The 19946-nt window shown below is 38.6% G+C and overlaps 1 protein-coding gene across 1 annotated transcript in view; it reads right to left on the reverse strand.

Annotated features, from left to right (window-relative positions):
* snx17 (sorting nexin 17) overlaps window positions 1–19946 on the reverse strand; it is a 59926-nt gene that overhangs the window by 20072 nt on the left and 19908 nt on the right. Inside the window, exons 4-10 of the mRNA XM_061987314.2 lie at window positions 17752–17816; window positions 15536–15646; window positions 11586–11676; window positions 11262–11349; window positions 5832–5901; window positions 5647–5739; window positions 620–823 (exon numbers count right to left, since the gene is read on the reverse strand). Of these exons, the coding sequence (XP_061843298.1) occupies window positions 620–823; window positions 5647–5739; window positions 5832–5901; window positions 11262–11349; window positions 11586–11676; window positions 15536–15646; window positions 17752–17816 (722 nt within the window). The remainder of the gene's footprint in view (window positions 1–619; window positions 824–5646; window positions 5740–5831; window positions 5902–11261; window positions 11350–11585; window positions 11677–15535; window positions 15647–17751; window positions 17817–19946) is intronic.

The raw sequence follows: 19946 nt of genomic DNA on the forward strand, positions 1-19946 counted from the left end.
AAAACATATCTACTTAGCCTTATGATTTCAGGGCAGGTTATCAATCAAATTGTAAACTGTAAACATGACAACGTACACAGCTCGGTTTTCAGAATCCTACCGTAAAAACAAAACTATGGTGCCATTTTTACATTTACAGTAATACACAGTAAAACAAAGCAACCATATTTTTTATGCAAAAAAACTACCAAAAAACTGGCAGCTCAATCACCAACATTTTCCAGTAAAACAGAGTGACCATTTTACTGTACATTTTCTGGTAAAATTCTGCCAATTTTTGACCGCAAAATCCTCAAGATTTTTTTTTCTTACAGTGTAGGTAAAATATACATTTACTAATTATATGCATTGGTAATTGTGTGACAATATCGTGCGTTTCTTTTATTCATGTTACAAGCGGCTGGCCCTCTCAGGGCAGCCAAAACTGCAACCTGGCCCTCAATGAAAAAGAGTTCGACACCCCTGCTCTAGTGTGTGTTTGATATGTGATATATGGCCAGTGATTATGCTAAAGATGTTAAATGGTGAGGATGTAAGCAACAAGCAAAGATAGTGTGGGGAGAAAAAAAGAAGAAGACAATGAAGGAGTCCAGGTGGATTATTTCACATCTCAACTTACAGAGGACGTGACTCTCCAGCAGCGCATACGCGTAACCTTGAAGCTGCCCTCCTTCATCTGCTCGTTGGGCAGCTTGACGTGAAAGTTCAGCTCGTTGTTGCCCGCGCCCACGATGACCTGGCAGCCCTTCTCGGGGAAGTCCGTGACGCACGGGTCAAACTTGATGTAGCCGTAGTATTTCAGTGTCTGGCCCAGGTTGATGAACTGAGAGCGGAGGGGAGGAAAACAGACAGACGAGGTTTTTAGACCATGGCTCTGTCTAATCCCTGGAGAAATGAGAGTTGAATCCTACCTAGTGATTGCTGAAAGGCATTTAGCAAATAAGAGTTTCCACCAAGCATTGAGCCACAGTTAAACTAAGCTGTACAGTAGCGGGTGGCCGGATTGATCCAAATATCGATAGTAATGAAACCAAGGGTATAATATAGGCAGGGTTTTCCTGGCTCAAATTGAGGTAGAGGTGGTACAATCCTGACCATGCACCAGAATTTTAACGCAAAATTTTATAAAGTTTTTTTTAATTTACAGTAATATGCTGTAAAAAAAACACCGTAAAATGTATCGTCAATTTAATTACTTTGATTGCTACTTTGCTGTAAAATCATAAGTCAAGCAGATATTTAAATATTTATTTTTATTTAGAAAACATTTTTTTTGGAAAGTATGATAATATACTGTAATATTTGTTGCAATAATGGATACTATTAAAGTTTAAAAAGGCATGCAATTTCAAGCAGTACATATATTTTTTCTGTCAAAACGAAAAAAATCCATTACATTTAGTGAGAAAATATGAAGTACTTTATTGACACATTTCCAGGTGTTTGCGGGCCAGATAAAATTATGTCACGGGCCAGATCTGGCCCCCGGGCCTTGAGTTTGACACCTGTGGCCTAAGCGCTTGCATAAGAGAATGATGGGCTCATAGCTAGTGTGGTGGGGCCACTTTTGCTTGAGACACTCAGATGATTTTGAAGCAGCCTTCAAGCGCTCTGTGTGGACAAAAATGTCCACATACCCACCATGAATTATTACATTTTAACTGCCTGTTACGTTAATTTCTCTGCTCTTCCACCTGGATTCTTGACTTTCCTCCTCGCGAGATTGCTTTTTACAGTAGTGGCTGATTTTGCCTGCCACATCTGCAACGCTATAAAACAAACGTTACTCTGACACGGAGGAAACCTTTTAAAATAAACACGACGTGCTTGTAAATTAATGCTTTCTTGGGTTAACTTCTTTTAGTTGACCTTGTACCAGTCAATCTGTACTGTCATGAAACTCTACCTGATCTTAGCAAACTTGTAATAAATTCTTCAAGCAATCCATTTTTTATAATTAGTCAGAAAAGTTTGGAAACGAAGCTAACACTACTAGCTGTGTTCACTTACCAGAGACAAAATAATCACAGCAGTCTGGAGTGTTCTGTAGGATTTTAGAGTTTACAGTAAAAAACTGACAGGTTAGTCGCAAACATTTTACTGTACAATTTACAGTGTTTTTTTCAGCATTTTACTGGACCGTATTTTTCGGATTATAAGTCGCATTTTTTTTCATAGTTGGCCGGGGGTGCGACATATACTCCGGAGGGATTTATGTGTGAAATTATTAACACATTACCGTAAAATATCAAATTATATTATTTATCTCATTCGCGTAAGAGACGAAGCAAATGTCCGCAATCGTCACACACACGTCAGCAATCGTCACACACGTCAATCAATAAGAATTCGGCGGGGGCGGGTCTTGGCAGAAGTGCATTGTGCGTCATGGCAGAAGTGCATTGTGGGTCATGGGATGCTAACTGCTGCTACATCCGTAGCTATTAAAATTGATTATTTCAACATTGGCGGTAACTTATAAAAACTGAGAAGGGCTGAAGTAAAATGGCACCGAAAAGGAAATCATATACTGCAGATTACAAGCTAGACGTAGTGAAATATGCAGCAGAAAACGGCGATCGAGCAGCAGAAAGAAAGGGAGCGGCGCATACCAGGAGCGACAACGAGGAAGAAGATTTTATCGGATTTAGCAATCAGGAGTGACAGATTGTTTGGTAAACGTATAGCATGTTCTATATGTTATAGTTATTTGAATGACTCTTACCATAATATGTTACGTTAACATACCAGGCACGTTCTCAGTTGGTTATTTATGCGTCATATTCAGCCTGTTGTTCACTATTCTTTATTTATTTTAAATTGCCTTTCAAATGTCTATTCTTGGTGTTGGATTTTATTAAATAAATTTCCCCCAAAAATGCGACTTATACTCGAGTGCGACGCATATATGTTTTTTTTTTTCCTTCTTTATTATGCATTTTTGGCCGGTGCGACGTATACTCCAGAGCGACTTGTAATCTGAAAAATACGGTAAATGGAAAAAACAGTACCACTGTTTTTCACGGTACAAAACTGGCAGCTCAGTTGATAGTATTTTACAGTGTTTTTTACTGTAAATATAAAACTGCATTTTTACAGTAAAATTCTGGCAATTTAGCTGCCGAATTTTACCGTAAAAACGACAACTGTAGATTTTACTGTGTACTGTTGTGAATAGCAAAATTTTATGGTAAAAAAACAGTGGTGCTGTTTTTTCATGTACAGTAAAATGCTGTAAAACCACAGCACATTTCATAAAGTTGCTGTAAAATATATTTTGAAATCATAAGTGAAGCAGATAAAAAGTATTTATTTCTAGTTTAACAAAAACATTGAATGTATGATCATATATTTGTTACATTATAATACTTATGTTTTAAAAATATGCGATTGCATTGAGTACATGTATATTTTCAGTCAAAATGGGAAAAACTAATACATTTAGTAAAAAAATATAAAGTACTTTAATGACACATATTATTTCCAGGCTTTCGAGGGCCGAATAAAATGATGTGGCGGGCCAGATCTGGCTCCCAGCCCTTGAGTTTGACACCTGTGGTGTAGATGGAGCTGGGTGTGACCACACGTGTGCGTAAAAAGCGCTTGAGCAACTAAAAAAAAACATGATATAACTTTTTCCTTGTTAGTGTGTAGTAAAAGACAATATACACTTCATTGCACATGTAGTGTATCACTATATCCATGATTAAATGCTTAATTCCACAAGAGTTTTGCAGCAGCACACGCAGGTCCGCGCGCTTCAGGCACATAAACATTCAAGGAGCTTCCTTGGCTGCTTAAAGTGCGCGCTGATTTGATAAATAATGTACACTTCATAGCACATATGCAGTAGTGCATCATTGATCTTTTAATTAGCAACACTATGTTGCCAACTAGAGGAGGCAATTCCTGAAGGAATTGCGTGTGAATGCTCCAATACTGAAGTTGAACTTAAATGCTGACAGAATGTAGTATGAATGTAAGAATAGTTTGAATGGTGAAGAGTTAGAATTTCCAAGAAAAACGGAATTTGGTTTGGAACTTCGGAAAGTGTTAGTTTGAATGTCCAGAATGAGTTGAAAGTGTTGAAGGTGGAATGGTTTGAATCGGTTGAAAAATGTGGGAATTGTGGAAGTTTGAAAAATGGACAATTCATTTTGAATGGGAAAAAAAATAAAAAAATAAAAAAGGAATTATGGGAAATCGGGGAATTTTTTTTTAGAATTGTTTAAGTAAAGCACACAATTCCCAAACAGATTGAATATTTTGAAGTTGGAAGAGTTGGAATCAGATGAACCATGTAGAAGTTGTGGAACGTTGAAGAATGTCCTGTTGATTTCAATAGAAATTTCGAAAACATTTGGGAAATTTCGGGAAAAGCGGGACTTTTTTGGAAATTGTCAAAATACTTGAATGGTCAGAATGAGTTGAAATGGTTGGTGTTGAAATTTTTCAAATCGGTCGAGAAATGTTGAAGTAGTAACAAGTTGAATTGAGAAATGGTATTACGGAATTCCTGGAATTTCGGGAAACCCGGGAATTTTTCCAGTTTAAAAAACAACTTTGTTTTTTGTCCTGATTAAGAGGAATGTTTTGATGGTAGAACGGTTGAAATGCGTTGAAAAAAGGGTGGAAATAGGGACTTGGAAAAATTATAGTTTGAATTTCCAGAATGGTGGAATGTGTTGAAGGTGGAATGGTTTGAGTAGGTTGAAACATTTGGAAATGGTGAAAGTTTGAAAAATGGCCAATTCATTTTAAATGGGAAAAATGTCCCGGAAATCTGGGGATTTTTGGAATTTGTTAAGGGAAAGCCCGCGATTCCCAAATAGGCTGAACAGTTTGAAGTTGGAGCGGTTTGACTCGGATGAAAAATGTGGAAGGTAGAGTGTGCCAGAATCTGGAGAAGAAGAGAGAAAGAAGAAGAAGTAGAAGAATAAATAGATGAATTCTGGTGTACAAAACAATATTTGTGAATGTTTTGGAGCATTCACACATTTAAACATGTTATAATTCCATGATTGGTGGGTTTCAGCAGCACAGGCGAGCTTGAAAAAAATAGATTCATAATGTTCCCAGTGAAAGAAGAAAAGTACTGCACTGACGGTAATATTTATTTTGCGGGCCCTATAAAATGATGTGTATCTGGGCCTTGAGTTTGACACCTAAGCCGTACACCAGTGGTCCCCAACCACCGGGCCACGGCCCGGTACCGGTCTGTGGATCGATTGGTGCCGGAAATAAAAAAAATTAAAAAAAATAAAAATAAAAAAATAAAAAAATAAATATTTTTTTTAATTAAATCAACAAAAACCACAAGATACACTTACAATTATTGCACCAACACAAAAAACCTCCCTCCTCATTCACACTCATTCGCACAAAAGGGTTGTTTCTTTCTGTTAATATTTCTGGTTCCTACATTATATATCAATATAGATCAATACAGTCTGCAGGGATACAGTCCGTAAGCACACATGATTGTATTTCTTTATGACAAAAAAAATAAAATAAAAAATACCATTACCCCCCCGACCCCCGATCTGTGGGACAAATTTTCAAGCATTGACCGGTCCGCAGCTACAAAAAGGTTGGGGACCACTGCCGTACACTAATTGTGACATAGGAAATGCAACAAATTCTTACTTCTTTCTTGGAGCCTTTCTCCTGCAGTGACTTGAGCTGCCTGTGCTGGTCTTTGTTGACGAGTATCCAGCCTCGCTCGATGTCTGATACGGTCTATTTGGACCCCCCGACAAAAAAACACAAATTGACTTCTGAACAGTCTCATAGGCAGAAGAAGCGAATGGAAAAAGTTGCTAGTGACCTACCTGTGCGTAAAGCAGGTTGAGGCCTACTCTGTTGTCCATGACGTCACCATCGTACACCAAGTCCCAGTAGCTGCAAAGAGACATGTGTAAACTTTAAAACAAACCCAGTAAAAACATTCAGCCTCAGTTTCAAACTACACGCCTTCTGGTGCTGACATATTTCCTAACTTTGTAGCGGCGCCTTGGCCACAAAGAAGCCCTCTCTGGCTCCCGTACACTGGGGGTCTGTTAGTCTTCCACCTTCCACTTTGCCGGATTCGCATTCCATCTTCCCCCGCTATCCCACAACCACCGTGAAAGTAGGTCAGCAGGACTTTAGAGTTCCCTTGGCGCATGCACACTTCCAGAGCACCTCGGTGGAGGAAAACACGAGAAGAGGGAAAACTGTTCGGCTAGTTAACATTAGCAACAAAAAAGTAAATATTCTTTTAGAGAGTCGTATATATTGTCTGTCCTTATCCTACTAGTGTCCTGTTTCTGACAGCCATATTGTTATCATTAGCTCAACCCAGGGGCATAGCACCAAATTCTGGGCCCCCATACACAAGACCCCTGAAGGGCCCACCTTAAACCACGGGTCGGCAACCCAAAATGTTGAAAGAACAAAAAATACAAAAAACTAAATCTGTCTGGAGCCGCAAAAAATTTGAAGTCTTATATAACTCTATAATTAAGGCAACACATAATGAAAGTGTCTATATTAGCCTACTATCAAAATGACTGTCTGTCGCAGGCTGACGTAAATCTTTGTTGACATAAATGTTGAAAATTTAAATGTATTCTACACATTTTTACAACATTGGAAAACATTAATAAAACAGAGAATTCTCAGAGGGTGAGATAACTCCTGGAAATTATTGGCTTGGAATTGCCAAAGGTATAGATGTGTGTGTCCAAGTTAAAGGAAATGACAGGCTGTCTTCATCTCATGGATTTATTACAATCTTTGCAAGCTGGGTAACATTTGCTGTGGTCTATATGCACACAAACAATTATCAGAAAAGCAGCCAATATTACATAAAGATAATGTGTCATGAGACATGAAAATATAAATTAAAGGAAAATAAATTACCTCAAATATACCTACAAATGAGGCATAATGATGCAATATGTACATACAGCTAGCCTAAATAGCATTTTAGCATCAATTACCTTGCAGTCATGCAGGGACCAAATATGCCTGATAGCACTACACACAAGTCAATAACATCAACAAAGCGCACCTTTGTGCATTCATGCACAGCATAAAAAGTTTGGTGGACAAAATGAGAAAGAAAGAGTGGTATAAAATACGTCTTTCTGTGGCAGCGTCGGAGAAAGTTGTACATGTAAACAAACCGCGGTGAGTTCAAAGACCACTGATATTAGTAGAACAAAACGGTGCTCACCAAATACTTTCATAAGTGAAGCATGTTTAATATAAACAGTGGGGATTTCTAACAATTAGGAAGGTTTGTGTCATGTTTGTCTTTGAGAAACCATGTTAAAACAAAAAGCTCAGGAACACTTCAGAAAACCACTGTCAGTAACTACAGTTCGTCGCTACATCTGTAAGTGCAAGTTAAAACTCTACTATGCAAAGCGAAAGCCATTTTTCAACAACACCCAGAAACGCTGGGCCTGAACTCATCTAAGATGGACTGATGTAAAGTGGAAAAGTGTTCTGTGGTCTGATGAGTCCACATTTCAAATTGTTTTTGGAAACTGTGGATGTTGTGTCCTCCGGAACACAGAGGAAAAGAACCATCCGGATTGTTATAGGCGCAAAGTTCAAAAGCCAGCATCTGTGATGGATGGTATGGGGGTGTATTAGTGCCCAAGGCATGGGTAACTTACACACATGTGTGAAGGCACCATTAATGCTGAAAGGTACATACAGGTTTTGAAGCAACATATGTTGCCATCTAAGCAACGTTCTCATGGATGACCCTGCTTATTTCAGCAAGACAAATGCCAAGCCATGTGTTACAACAGCGTGGTTTCATAATAAAAGAGTGCGGGTACTAGACTGGCCTGCTTGTAGTCCAGACCTGTCTGCCATTGAAAATGTGCGGCGCAATATGAAGCCTAAAATACCACAACGGAGACCCCGGATTGTTGAACAAACGTTTACTGAGTGTTGTTAAAAGGAAAGGCCATGTACCAGTGACAAAAACGCCCGTGACAATTTTTTTGCAATGTGTTGCTGCTGTTAAATTCTAAGTTAATGATTATTTGCAAAAATCTAGTTTCTCAGTTCGAACATTAAATATCTTGTCTTTGCAGTCTATTCAATTGAATATAAGTTGAACAGGATTTGCAAATAATTGTATTCTGTTTTTATTTACGAATTACACCACGTGCCAACTTTACTAGTTTTGGGTTTTGTATATTTCCTACACTATATTAATTCTAGGTGGGGAAAATAATCGATTTTTAGATGTATTGTAATTCGGACATTGGCGATTCTAAAATTGATCATGGTAGTAAACGTCAATCGATTATTTATTTACTGTAAATAAAGTAATTTGGCTGACTGTAACGAGCCACCTCACCAAAAGATCCGAACAACTCCTTTATTTTCGGACACGTATGTTCCAGCTCTGCACACATTTACATTCATTTAATAAATGCAATGGGAATTAATTCAACTCTTAATACAAATGCACTGTTTTTAAAAGTTGCAAGTGATGAATGCTTATATAGCAAAACGAAAAGAAATGTAAAACTGCATCAATAATCCATTTTTGAATCGAATCCTAGCTCCTGAATTGTATTCCTAATCAAATCGTGAGATGCCCAATGATTCCCACTGCTAGTCTGTATTTGATGACAATAATCACACAGCCCTGTGTCATGTGCCCCTATTAATTTCAATGAGCTATTTCGATATATATGTCACAACCTCAGTCTAGTAATCATATCTTCCTCTTTCCTAGTTCTATTATCTCCTCTTATTACTCATACACTCTTCTGGACTTTAAAATAATGCTTCGCTTTTCTTTCTTTATTTCAATTATCCTGCCATTTTTTTTATTGACTTTACCACACATTTACCAAACTTCCAGCTGTATTCATTCTAAAGATTTCCGAAACTAATTTATATATTGAATCCTGTCTTGCTTCTGAAGCTATATTGTTTTATGCTGATTAAATGCACTTCTGTAGTCTGAGCACACAACTTTACTTACCGTATTTTCCGCACTATAAGGTGCACCTAAAAACCTCCAATTTTGTCAAAAGCTGACAGTGCGCCTTATAATCCGGTGCGCCTTATATGTGGACCAATATTGAGCCACAACAAACCTAAACTTCATTTTCATAAAGTTTAGGTCTCGCAACTACGGTAAGCAGCCGCCAACTTCATTTTCCCCCGTAAAAGAAGAAGTTCTTCTTCTACGGTAAGCAGCCGCCCCCGTAGAAGAAGAATAAGCTTGCGGTGCATGCTGGGATATATGACTACGCGAGGCGTGCCGTTTTGATTTCCATTCGTTTGTTTATGTAAAGACCCCAAAATGGCTCCTATTAAGAGACACGCTTACGACGCAGAGTTTAAACTTAAGACGATCAGTCACGCAGTAGAACACGGGAATAGAGCAGCAGCGACACTGACTCGATTAATGACGACTTTGACGAGACAAATGTTGGATGCCGTATCCGCCCAACTGTTTAATTCGGACACTGAAGAAGAAGAATTCGAGGGATTCGTGGATGAGGAATAACTTCATAAAGTGAGCTTTACATGTTTATTTTGTGTGTTGTGTGACATTAACGTTTGAGCAACGTTGAGTTATTGATATATTGTTATTGCTCTGCACTATTTCGAGTGTTACTATATTATGATTGTACTAACGTTTGATTTACCGTAACAGTATCACTGTTTTTTACGTGTTTATTGAATCACAGAAAAGTTCCCCTCCACTATGTGATATAAATGTTGCACTACTGTTGTACCTTGCTGTTAAAAGATAAACAAAACACCAGGTCACTGACTTTACCTCGGGGAAAATAAGAAAACAGCTGTTTATTCATTTTGGGAGTGAACAGTGTTGTCAGAACGCTGGTTTGTAATCTATTAATAAAGTTTGACTGACCTGACTGTTTTGTTGACATTCCCTTTAGCGCAGCTCCATCTAATGGATGCATAGGTGCGCCTTATAATCTGGTGCGCCTTATATATGAACAAAGCTTTAAAATATGCCATTCATTGAAGGTGCGCCTTATAATCCGGTGCGTCTTATAGTGCGGAAAATACGGTACTTTATTTTCCTCTGTCCAGTTAACTGCCGTGTAAATTGCTATTAATTCTCCTGTAAAAACGGATAACTTGTCACTAATTATTTTATTCAAAACTTAGACTTAGACTTCCTTTTTATTGTCATTCAAATTTGAACTTTACAGCACAGATAAGAACGAAATTTCGTTACATAAGTTTCTTGTGAAATAACTGCTGAAGCTCTTACTTTATACTTCTGATTGGTTTATATTGTGTGGTGCCTTTTATGACTGGTCAGCTCAATCAGTCACAACAAGCCGTGAGGGCCAACATTTATCATCATGAAAAAAACAAAGAGGAGTGGATGGGGAAATATATGTGTGAGAAATGTCAATTGTGGCGTGCGAAAGGGTTAAATTGAGTGACGGTTGCGCTCAAAGCGTGAGGCTTGGCAGCACTGATGTAGTGTAGTTTAAAAGTTGTGACATGGACACTCTACTCTATGTACCTTGCGGCTTAAAAAAAAAAAAATTATTATTATACCATTGTATTTAATGTTAGCATTTAAGATAGTTTGTAATTAGCACGCGAGTTGTCAGCTCGACATTAGCATGCTAGTTGTCTGCTCGCAACTAGCGCGCCAGTAGTCAGCTAGCAATTACAGCGCTAGTTGTTAGCTTGTGATTAATGCGCTGATTGCCATCTAAATAATAGTGACACTATACTGCATAATTTTAATATCTTAGTATTGCACAATAACAAGGTACCATTGAGACCAGTTTAATTTAAAACCCAATGTTATACAAGATATATAAGAAGGGGGTCGCCGCTCTCCCTGTCCATCAGTCTGGGGGTCCTTGGTCTGGAAAATGTTGACGACCCCTGACTTACATATTTAAATGACAAAAAGAACATCTTTAAACTTTACAAAAACCCAGGGCCCCCCTGTTATTGGGGCCCCTGTATTACATCGCAACTATCCCCTTCACTTCAACCCTTCCGGTCTCAACCCAATTATTGTTTTAAATAATCTGGGCAGGCTAGGACTCAAACTGAAAGAATGGCAGCTTAATTTATTAAATAAATATCAAGTAGCAGATGTCATTTATTGGATTTAATTGACAAGGGCAGAAATATATGACCCCCCCACAGCTGGACTGAAAATGATTTATGCCCCACAGGTCTTTTGGAAAATGTGAAAAAAAAACAAAAAACTGAAGCACGATGGTCTGTACCTTTTCCGTAAGAGTATGTGGAAATCAGAGCTGCGTAGGCTGGTAATGGACACATAAGGCAGCTCAAATTCCTGAAGCTTCCGTACAACTGAGAAAAAGAAGAAGGAAAATAAGAAACATAGTATTTTTTTTTAACTATCAGTCTTATCTATTCCAATATTTATTTAGACTTCTGTGCATTGGCAAAGCCAACCTGATAAAGTATAGTTTATTCTTCCTGAGTGTACAGAACATTCAGTTCATGGAATGTCTGATTGTTCCAGTCAGTGGTTAACAATAAACTAAGGCAGTGATTCTGTACTGGTGTGTTGTTGTTTAACGTACATGTGAGTCCTCCTTCTTCCCCCTCACGGACAAGAAATAGACTGAAGTAGCCCACCAGTTCTTCTGGGAGATCCAGTTTGCTTGCGACAACCTTCAAAAACACAAGTTCAATTCATTCAGAGACGAACATGTTGAGTGACCGCTAACCAGTGTTGCCACGGTTACTTTGAAAAATCAATCTGAGTACTGATTAGTTCTTTAAAAAGTCACAGGTACTTTACTGATTACTATATTTCAAAAGTAAATAAGTTAGATTACATGTTACTTTATTCATTTGTATAATGATTGGTCATGATTAAGTATTTTGATGTATTTTTAAGCCCACAAAAATAAAATAAAAATTGTTTAAAATACAGTACAGGCCAAAAGTTTGGACACACCTCATTTCAATGAGTTTTCTTTATTTTCATGACTATTTAATTGTAGATTGTCACTGAAGGCATCAAAACTATGAATGAACCAGTGACGTGCGGTCACTGGAGGCATCATGGAAAGAAAAAAAATGTAAAAAGAAAAAAAATTAATTAAATTGTTATATGTATTCAGTGATTATACTATAAAGTTATTTTCCATTTAACTTCACCAGTTTTAGATTATTTTTATACATTTTCACATTTGCCGTTCAAAAACTGAGAAGAGACGGTGCTGTGATCAGCAGCCAGTTGAGGCACGTCACTCAGTTGTGCCTCAACATGGATTGCGGACTCGGCTAACTGCTGGCCTGCTGTGCAGTGAGACCGTATTGCTATATGAATTATATTATACATTTCCATAGTTTAGTTAGCTGAGGTATATAATGTACAGTGTATTTTGTCAACAACTGTATGTGTGTAAAGTATTTCTTGTGCTGAGCAATCATAAAACTGCTGCGAAGACGGACTGGCTGAGGCTCGCAGTAATCCTGACTCCTGGTGCCGGTTAATGCACCCCCGCCGCAGAATGCACCCCCCGACGGAGCGCCACACCAACCAAAGCCCATACCCAAACCCTTCACGTGCAAGACCGAATCCACCCAAAAAAAGTTACTTAACAAGAAGCCAAAAAGTGCAAAAACAACATTGCTCGCGCCGGAGGAGCCGTGAACGAATGCAGGGACACAACATTAGGTACACCTGCAGACTGCAGCACGGATTTCATATTTCATTCATTCACAACTCCTCCAACACGAACACCACTGTTCCTGCACTTATAAGTAAAGGTAAGACCATAATAACGTTTTTTTTATTAAATGTACTTTTTTGTGTGCTACAGTTTGTATGTGTAAAGTGAAAGTTAAGTTAAAGTACCAAAGATTGTCACACACACACTCGGTGTGGTGAAATTTGTCCTCTGCATTTGACCCATCCCCTTGTTCACCCCCTGGGATGTGAGGAGAGCAGTGGGCAGCAGCGGCGAAGCGCCCGGGAATAATTTTTGGTGATTTAACCCCCAATTCCAACCCTTGATGCTGAGTGGGAAGAATGCTGGTATGAGCTTTTAAACATAACCCGTTAACTGCTGCCAATCAAATGGTGAATAAGATACTCTTTATGTTTGTAAATCTGACTGTGATGAAGTCAGTGCCTCACCAGTTATGAACCTCACCACACGTCACTGGAATGAACACATGTGGAGTTATGTACTTAACAAAAAAAGGTGAAATAACTGAAAACATGTTTTATGTTGTAGTTTCTTCAAAATAGCCATCCTTTGCTCTGATTACTGTTTTGCACACTCTTGGCATTCTCTCGTTGAGCTTCAAGAGGTAGTCACCTGAAAGGGTTTTCACTTCACAGGTGTGCTTGAAGCTCATCGAGAGAATGCCAAGAGTGTTTCACCTTTTTTTGTTAAGTACAAACCCCGTTTCCATATGAGTTGGGAAATTGTGTTAGATGTAAATATAAACGTAATACAATGATTTGCAAATCATTTTCAACCCACATTCAGTTGAATATGCTACAAAGACAACATATTTGATGTTCAAACTATAAACATTTTTTTTTTTGCAAATAATCATTAACTTTAGAATTTGATGCCAGCAACACGTGACAAAGACGTTGGGAAAGGTGGCAATAAATACTGATAAAGTTAAGGAATGCTCATCAAACACTTATTTGGAACATCCCACAGGTGTGCAGGCTAATTGGGAACAGGTTGGTGCCATGATTGGGTATAAAAACAGCTTCCCAAAAAATGTTCAGTCTTTCACAAGAAAGGATGGGGCGAGGTACACCCCTTTGTCCACAACTGCGTGAGCAAATAGTCAAACAGTTTAAGAACAACGTTTCTCAAAGTGCAATTGCAAGAAATGTAGGGATTTCAACATCTACGGTCCATAATATCATCAAAAGGTTCAGAGAATCTGGAGAAATCACTACACGTAAGCGGCATGGCCGGAAACCAACATTGAATGACCGTGACCTTCGATCCCTCAGACGGCACTGTATCAAAAACCGACATCAATCTCTAAAGGATATCACCACACGGGCTCAGGAACAATTCAGAAAACCACTGTCACTAAATACAGTTCGTCGCTACATCTGTAAGTGCAAGTTAAAGCTCTACTATGAAAAGCGAAAGCCATTTATCAACAACATCCAGAAACCCCGCCGGCTTCTCTGGGCCCGAGATCATCTAAGATGGACTCATGCAAAGTGGAAAAGTGTTCTGTGGTCTGACGAGTCCACATTTCAAATTGTTTTTGGAAATATTCGACACCGTGTCATCCGGACCAAAGGGGAAGCGAACCATCCAGACTGTTATCGACGCAAAGTTCAAAAGACAGCATCTGTGATGGTATGGGGGTGCATTAGTGCCCAAGGCATGGGTAACTTACACATCTGTGAAGGTACCATTAATGCTGAAAGGTACATTCAGGTTTTGGAACAACATATGCTGCCATCTAAGCGCAGTCTTTTTCATGGACGCCCCTGCTTATTTCAGCAAGACAATGCTAAGCCACATTCAGCACGTGCTACAACAGCGTGGCTTCGTAAAAAAAGAGTGCGGGTACTTTCCTGGTCCGCCTGCAGTCCAGACCTGTCTCCCATCGAAAATGTGTGGCGCATTATGAAGCGTAAAATACGACAGCGGAGACCCCGGATTGTTGAACGACTGAAGCTCTACATAAAACAAGAATGGGAAAGAATTCCACTTTCAAAGCTTCAACAATTAGTTTCCTCAGTTACCAATCGTTTACTGAGTGTTGTTAAAAGAAAAGGTGATGTAACACAGTGGTGAACATGCCCTTTCCCAACTACTTTGGCACGTGTTGCAGCCATGAAATTCTAAGTTAATTATTATTTGCAAAAAAAAATAAAGTTTATGAGTTTGAACATCAAATATCTTGTCTTTGTTGCAGCCATGAAATTTTAAGTTAATTATTATTTGCAAAAAAATAAATAAAGTTTATGAGTTTGAACATCAAATATCTTGTCTTTGTAGTGCATTCAATTGAATATGGGTTGAAAAGGATTTGCAAATCATTGTATTCCGTTTATATTTACATCTAACACAATTTCCCAACTCATATGGAAACGGAATTTGTACATAACTCCACATAGTTTTGATGCCTTCGGTGACAATCTACAATGTAAATAGTCATGAAAATAAAGAAAACGCATTGAATGAGGAGAAGGCGTGTCCAAACTTTTGGCCTGTACTGTAGAAGGCAACTTTATTCATCGTTTTTAAGAGTGTTTAGGGGCTTTTAGAAATGTCGCTACAGCAGGCAGGGGAGTCTGCTCCCCACTTTACAAAATGTGACAGGTGGCGTGGATCCCGTCACTGCTCGAAAAGCAAGAAGAAAGCAAATGTATATTTTTGCTAAAGAAAATGAAAAAAAACAATGCAGTGACTTGGATGAGTAACTTGAATGTGATGACTGGTTTGAAAATAGTAACGAGTTAGATTACTCGTTGCTGAGAAACGTGGCCATATTTAGTCGTCACGGGTTGACACAAAGTGCTTACATCCAGGACGTCCTCGGTCTGATCGGAGCTGAGAATGTTGACCGTGACCTTCTGGCCGTTGGAGAGGCAGATGTCCAGGGCCACCTCTTCCGTGGGGATCTGCTGTGTCTCCTAAAGAAGCCACATACACACACACACACACACGCACAGACAGTCATGCTCAAAGTCAGAATATAGAAACATTTTGGGAACTTACTAGCTCATCTCAATTAATTTGAATATTTTTTAAAGTAAATTCATTTCAGTAGGTCAATTAAAAAATAAAGTATTTTACTTTATAGCGGCTACACACTGAGTGATCTGTAATATCTTCATCACTTTGATAATTATGGTTTATAGCTAAAAAAAAACACAAATTGAGTACCGGTATCCAAAAAAATATTGTCAAACATCAATATTGTAAATGACTGAGTAACACTAATAAAACATTGAAATGTCTCTCAAATACATTTTGCACCATATTCTAAATCGATATACAGTATATGTTCATGTATATATACACCGTATAGCAGTTTAGCTTTTTATTTACTCAACTGCAAAGAATACTTGGCATCCATTAGGAGTAAAGTCAAGTCGATGTCACATTTGTGCACGCAGTGTATGCTGTGGTGATGAAGAGGCGGCTCCTCTTATTTGTAGAATTAACATTGCGAAATATCTGGTGGGATATGTCTATAGCACAGGTGCCAAACTCAAGGCCTGGGGACCAGATCTGGCCCGCGACATCATTTTATCTGGCCCGCAAACACCTGGAATGTGTTAATAAAGTACTTTTCTCACTAAATGTAATGGATTTTTTTCATTTTGACAGAAAAAATGTATGTACTGCTTAAAAATGCGTGCCTTTTAAACTTTAATAGAATCCATTATTGCAACAAATATTAAATTATATTACCATACTTTCCAAACATGTTTTGGTCTAACGGCGTGGCGAAGTTGGTAGAGTGGCTGTGCCAGCAATCGGAGGGTTGCTGGTTACTGGGGTTCAATCCCCACCTTCTACCATCCTAGTCACGTCCGTTGTGTCCTTGGGCAAGACACTTCACCCCTTGCTCCTGATGGCTGCTGGTTAGCGCCTTGCATGGCAGCTCCCGCCATCGGTGTGTGAATGTGTGTGTGAATGGGTGAATGTGGAAATACTGTCAAAGCGCTTTGAGTACCTTGAAGGTAGAAAAGCGCTATACAAGTATAACCCATTTATCATTTATTATAAATAAAAATACTTAACTTTTCAGCAAACTACTCCTCAAATTGATAAAAAAAATTACAATAAATGTTACGGTTTACAGCATATTACTGTAAATGAAAAAAAACTACTACTGTTTTTGCGTTAAAATTCTGTTGACTGAGCTGCCAGTTTTTGACTGTAAAATCTACGGTTGTTTTTAACGGTGTATTACTGTAAATGGAAAGACGGCACATTTGTTTTTACGGTAGAAAAACTGGTAGCTAGGTTGCCAGAATGAAAAAAGAACTCTTGTTGTTTTTCCATTAACAATATAATGTTGTAAAAAAAATGTAACACAAAAATTCTGGCAACTAAGTTGCCAGTTTTTTGCCGTAAACCCCCCCCCAAAAAAAACAGTGGCACTGTTTTTCCATTTACCGTAAAATGTTGTAAAAAAAACACTACATTTTACAGTAAAAGAATGTAAATGTAAATTTGGCACTGTAAAATCGACAGTCTTCTTAAAAAATATTCATATAAATTAATAATGAAATCCAGAGGCTAATTCATACATTATTCACTGTTACAAGCGGCCCTCTGATGGCAGCCATAACTGCCATGTGGCCCTCAATGAAAACCAGTTTGACATCCCTGCTATACAGCCATGCATTACTAATAGGGCGGTCAAAATTAATGCATTAATGCGGATTAATTCATCAATGATTCCTTATTATTGTTATTCTGATTATTAAAAATGTATCCACAGCAATCTTTTGATTAATCAGATTTGATTATTTGACAGCATTAATTACTAGTAATAAAAGGTTGCACATCTAAACTAAAATTAATTAACACTGATGCAAGGGGTGGGAGGTTGCAAACTGATTCATCTTCACCAAGGTCATTGGATTTACAAGCCTGCCTGGCAACCAAGACCACAGCTTGAAGGATGACAACACAACCTGGAGCCATATTCCAAATACATGCATACATTATCCACTTGCATACATTATCCACTTGCATGCTGTCTTTCAAACAAGGTACTGACCTGCTGTGCTTTTCTTAGGAAGCTGTTGAACAACTCGCTGGCTCCAAGCAGTGGATCTTGGCGTACTGCGCAAAGAAGGAAACAATGAGTCAAGCAGCACCTGCATGTGAAAACGTTTCCCCGTGGACAGGTTAATCGTGTCCTTTGGCGCGCGTTTAATAAACACGTACGTGATTACTGGCGAATGTTTGATTAAGATGACGCCAAGCTTTTGCACCTCCACTGTGTTTAATTTTTCCACACCGTACCAACGCCAAGACTGCTCGTTGCCAAAAACAGCTCGTGTTGGTACGTAATGTGCTCGAAACAACGCTTCCTTGTTCTGCCGTGGCGGCCGGTGCTGAGAGGATTAAAACAGACCTTTGGCGTCCGAGGTGCTACTTTCCGCAAATTTGTTTGTGTAGCAGGTTTAGCATAAGGCTTGGGGTAATAGGATTAAAAAGCAAGACATGAAAGTCCGCTTTTTAGGTGCTGGACAGTGATGTAAAACCTGGATTTTTTTTCCAAAGCTGCATTAAGTTTGTTAGAAATGTCCTTAAATGTGTTTGGTGTGGACAAAATACCAAAACACATCTGTTATGACAGTGGATGGACACACATTTTAACATAATTGTAAATCATCTGTTTCAACGTCGGGATGCATTATTTAAACGACATGAATTTGGCTGATGATAGAGCTTTTAATATTATCGTTATATTGTGATGCATGTTGATAACTGGGGATGTAACGGTATTGTAGATACCGCAATATTGCGATTTCAAAGCCCTCACAATATTGACGCAGCGTGTGAAACAAAAACTTGATGAGTGTAGTTTTTTTCTGGCGCTTTCGCATAGGTCTATTCTCCTGAAATAAACTACCGTATTTTTCGGACAATAAGGCGCACTTAAAATCCTTTAATTTTCTCAAAACTTGACAGTGCACCTTATATCCTGGTGCGACCAATGTACGGAATAATTTTGGTTGTGCTTACCGACCTTGAAGTTATTTCATTTAGTACATGATGAAATGATAAGTGTGACCAGTAGATGGCAGTCACACATAAGAGATACCTGTAGACTGCAATATGATGGCAGTCACACATAAGAGATATGTGTAGACTGCAATATGACTCAAGTAAACAACACCAACATTTTATATGTTCCATTGAAAATATAGAACCTTACACACGGCGCTGAAAAACCAATCAAAATGTTTTAGTATGACTTTGGTAAGCTATGAAGCAGCACCGCTTGATTGATTGTACTGTGCTTCAACATATGAGTATTATTATGGTGTGTGTATAAGGTAAGACATTATCTGCATTTTGTTTCGCAATATTATGCAAAAGCAACTTTTCTTACCTTCTGGTACCTGCTGATCTGTATTTGGGATCTGCATAAGTCCTGAACATTTGCGCGAATCCGCCTTTGTAGTCAGTGCCGACACCGTAGTCTATAAGCGTCTTCTTTTTCTTCATCTTCTTGTTATGGGACATTCATCCTCTGCTGTTGCCATTGCTAATATAAAGTTGCGTAGATTTCTAACTTATATCTGTCAGGAAACTCGCCTTAAAAGCGCTAAAACATACTGGTGTAGTGAGTTTATGTTATTCACCCAAGGAACATTAGTTATTAGAGAGTTCCGGTCGGACAGTTTTTCACGGGACACATTTCCGGCGTTGTTGTTGCACTAGTAAGCCACGGATGAGGAGATGCTGCTCCGTTATTGATTTAGGTAAAGTCTGAATGTTATTAAAACAGTTAGCTCCATCTTTTGACACTTTTTCCACTCCCGTCCTTGCACGCTAAACCGCTACAACAAAGATGACGGAGAAAAGACGCTGCTGAAGGTGAGCCACGTATATAAGACCACCCAAAAACGTTGCATGCTGAAGGGATTGTCAGAAAGCGACTTAAAGATGATCTGTAAAACATCATCTATGCAACATTTTGACCAAAGATCCACCATTACATTACCACAAGGAAGTGTTTTCTATTCAGAAAAAAAAGAAAATAATAATAATGGTAATCCGGTGCGACCTATGGTCCGGAAACTACGGTATATCTCCCAAAAATCTTCTGCGGTAAGCGGCACCAGTAAGGTGGGGGCGTGGAACGCCGTAAAAGGGGAGAAAAGGAAGGAAACATGCTGGGGAAATGTGTCCGTAGTAGATAAGAGGAATTGTTTTTTTATGGACATTTCCTAAACATTT

The sequence above is a fragment of the Nerophis lumbriciformis genome, linkage group LG26, assembly GCF_033978685.3.
Source record: "Nerophis lumbriciformis linkage group LG26, RoL_Nlum_v2.1, whole genome shotgun sequence".
Lineage (NCBI taxonomy): Eukaryota > Metazoa > Chordata > Actinopteri > Syngnathiformes > Syngnathidae > Nerophis > Nerophis lumbriciformis.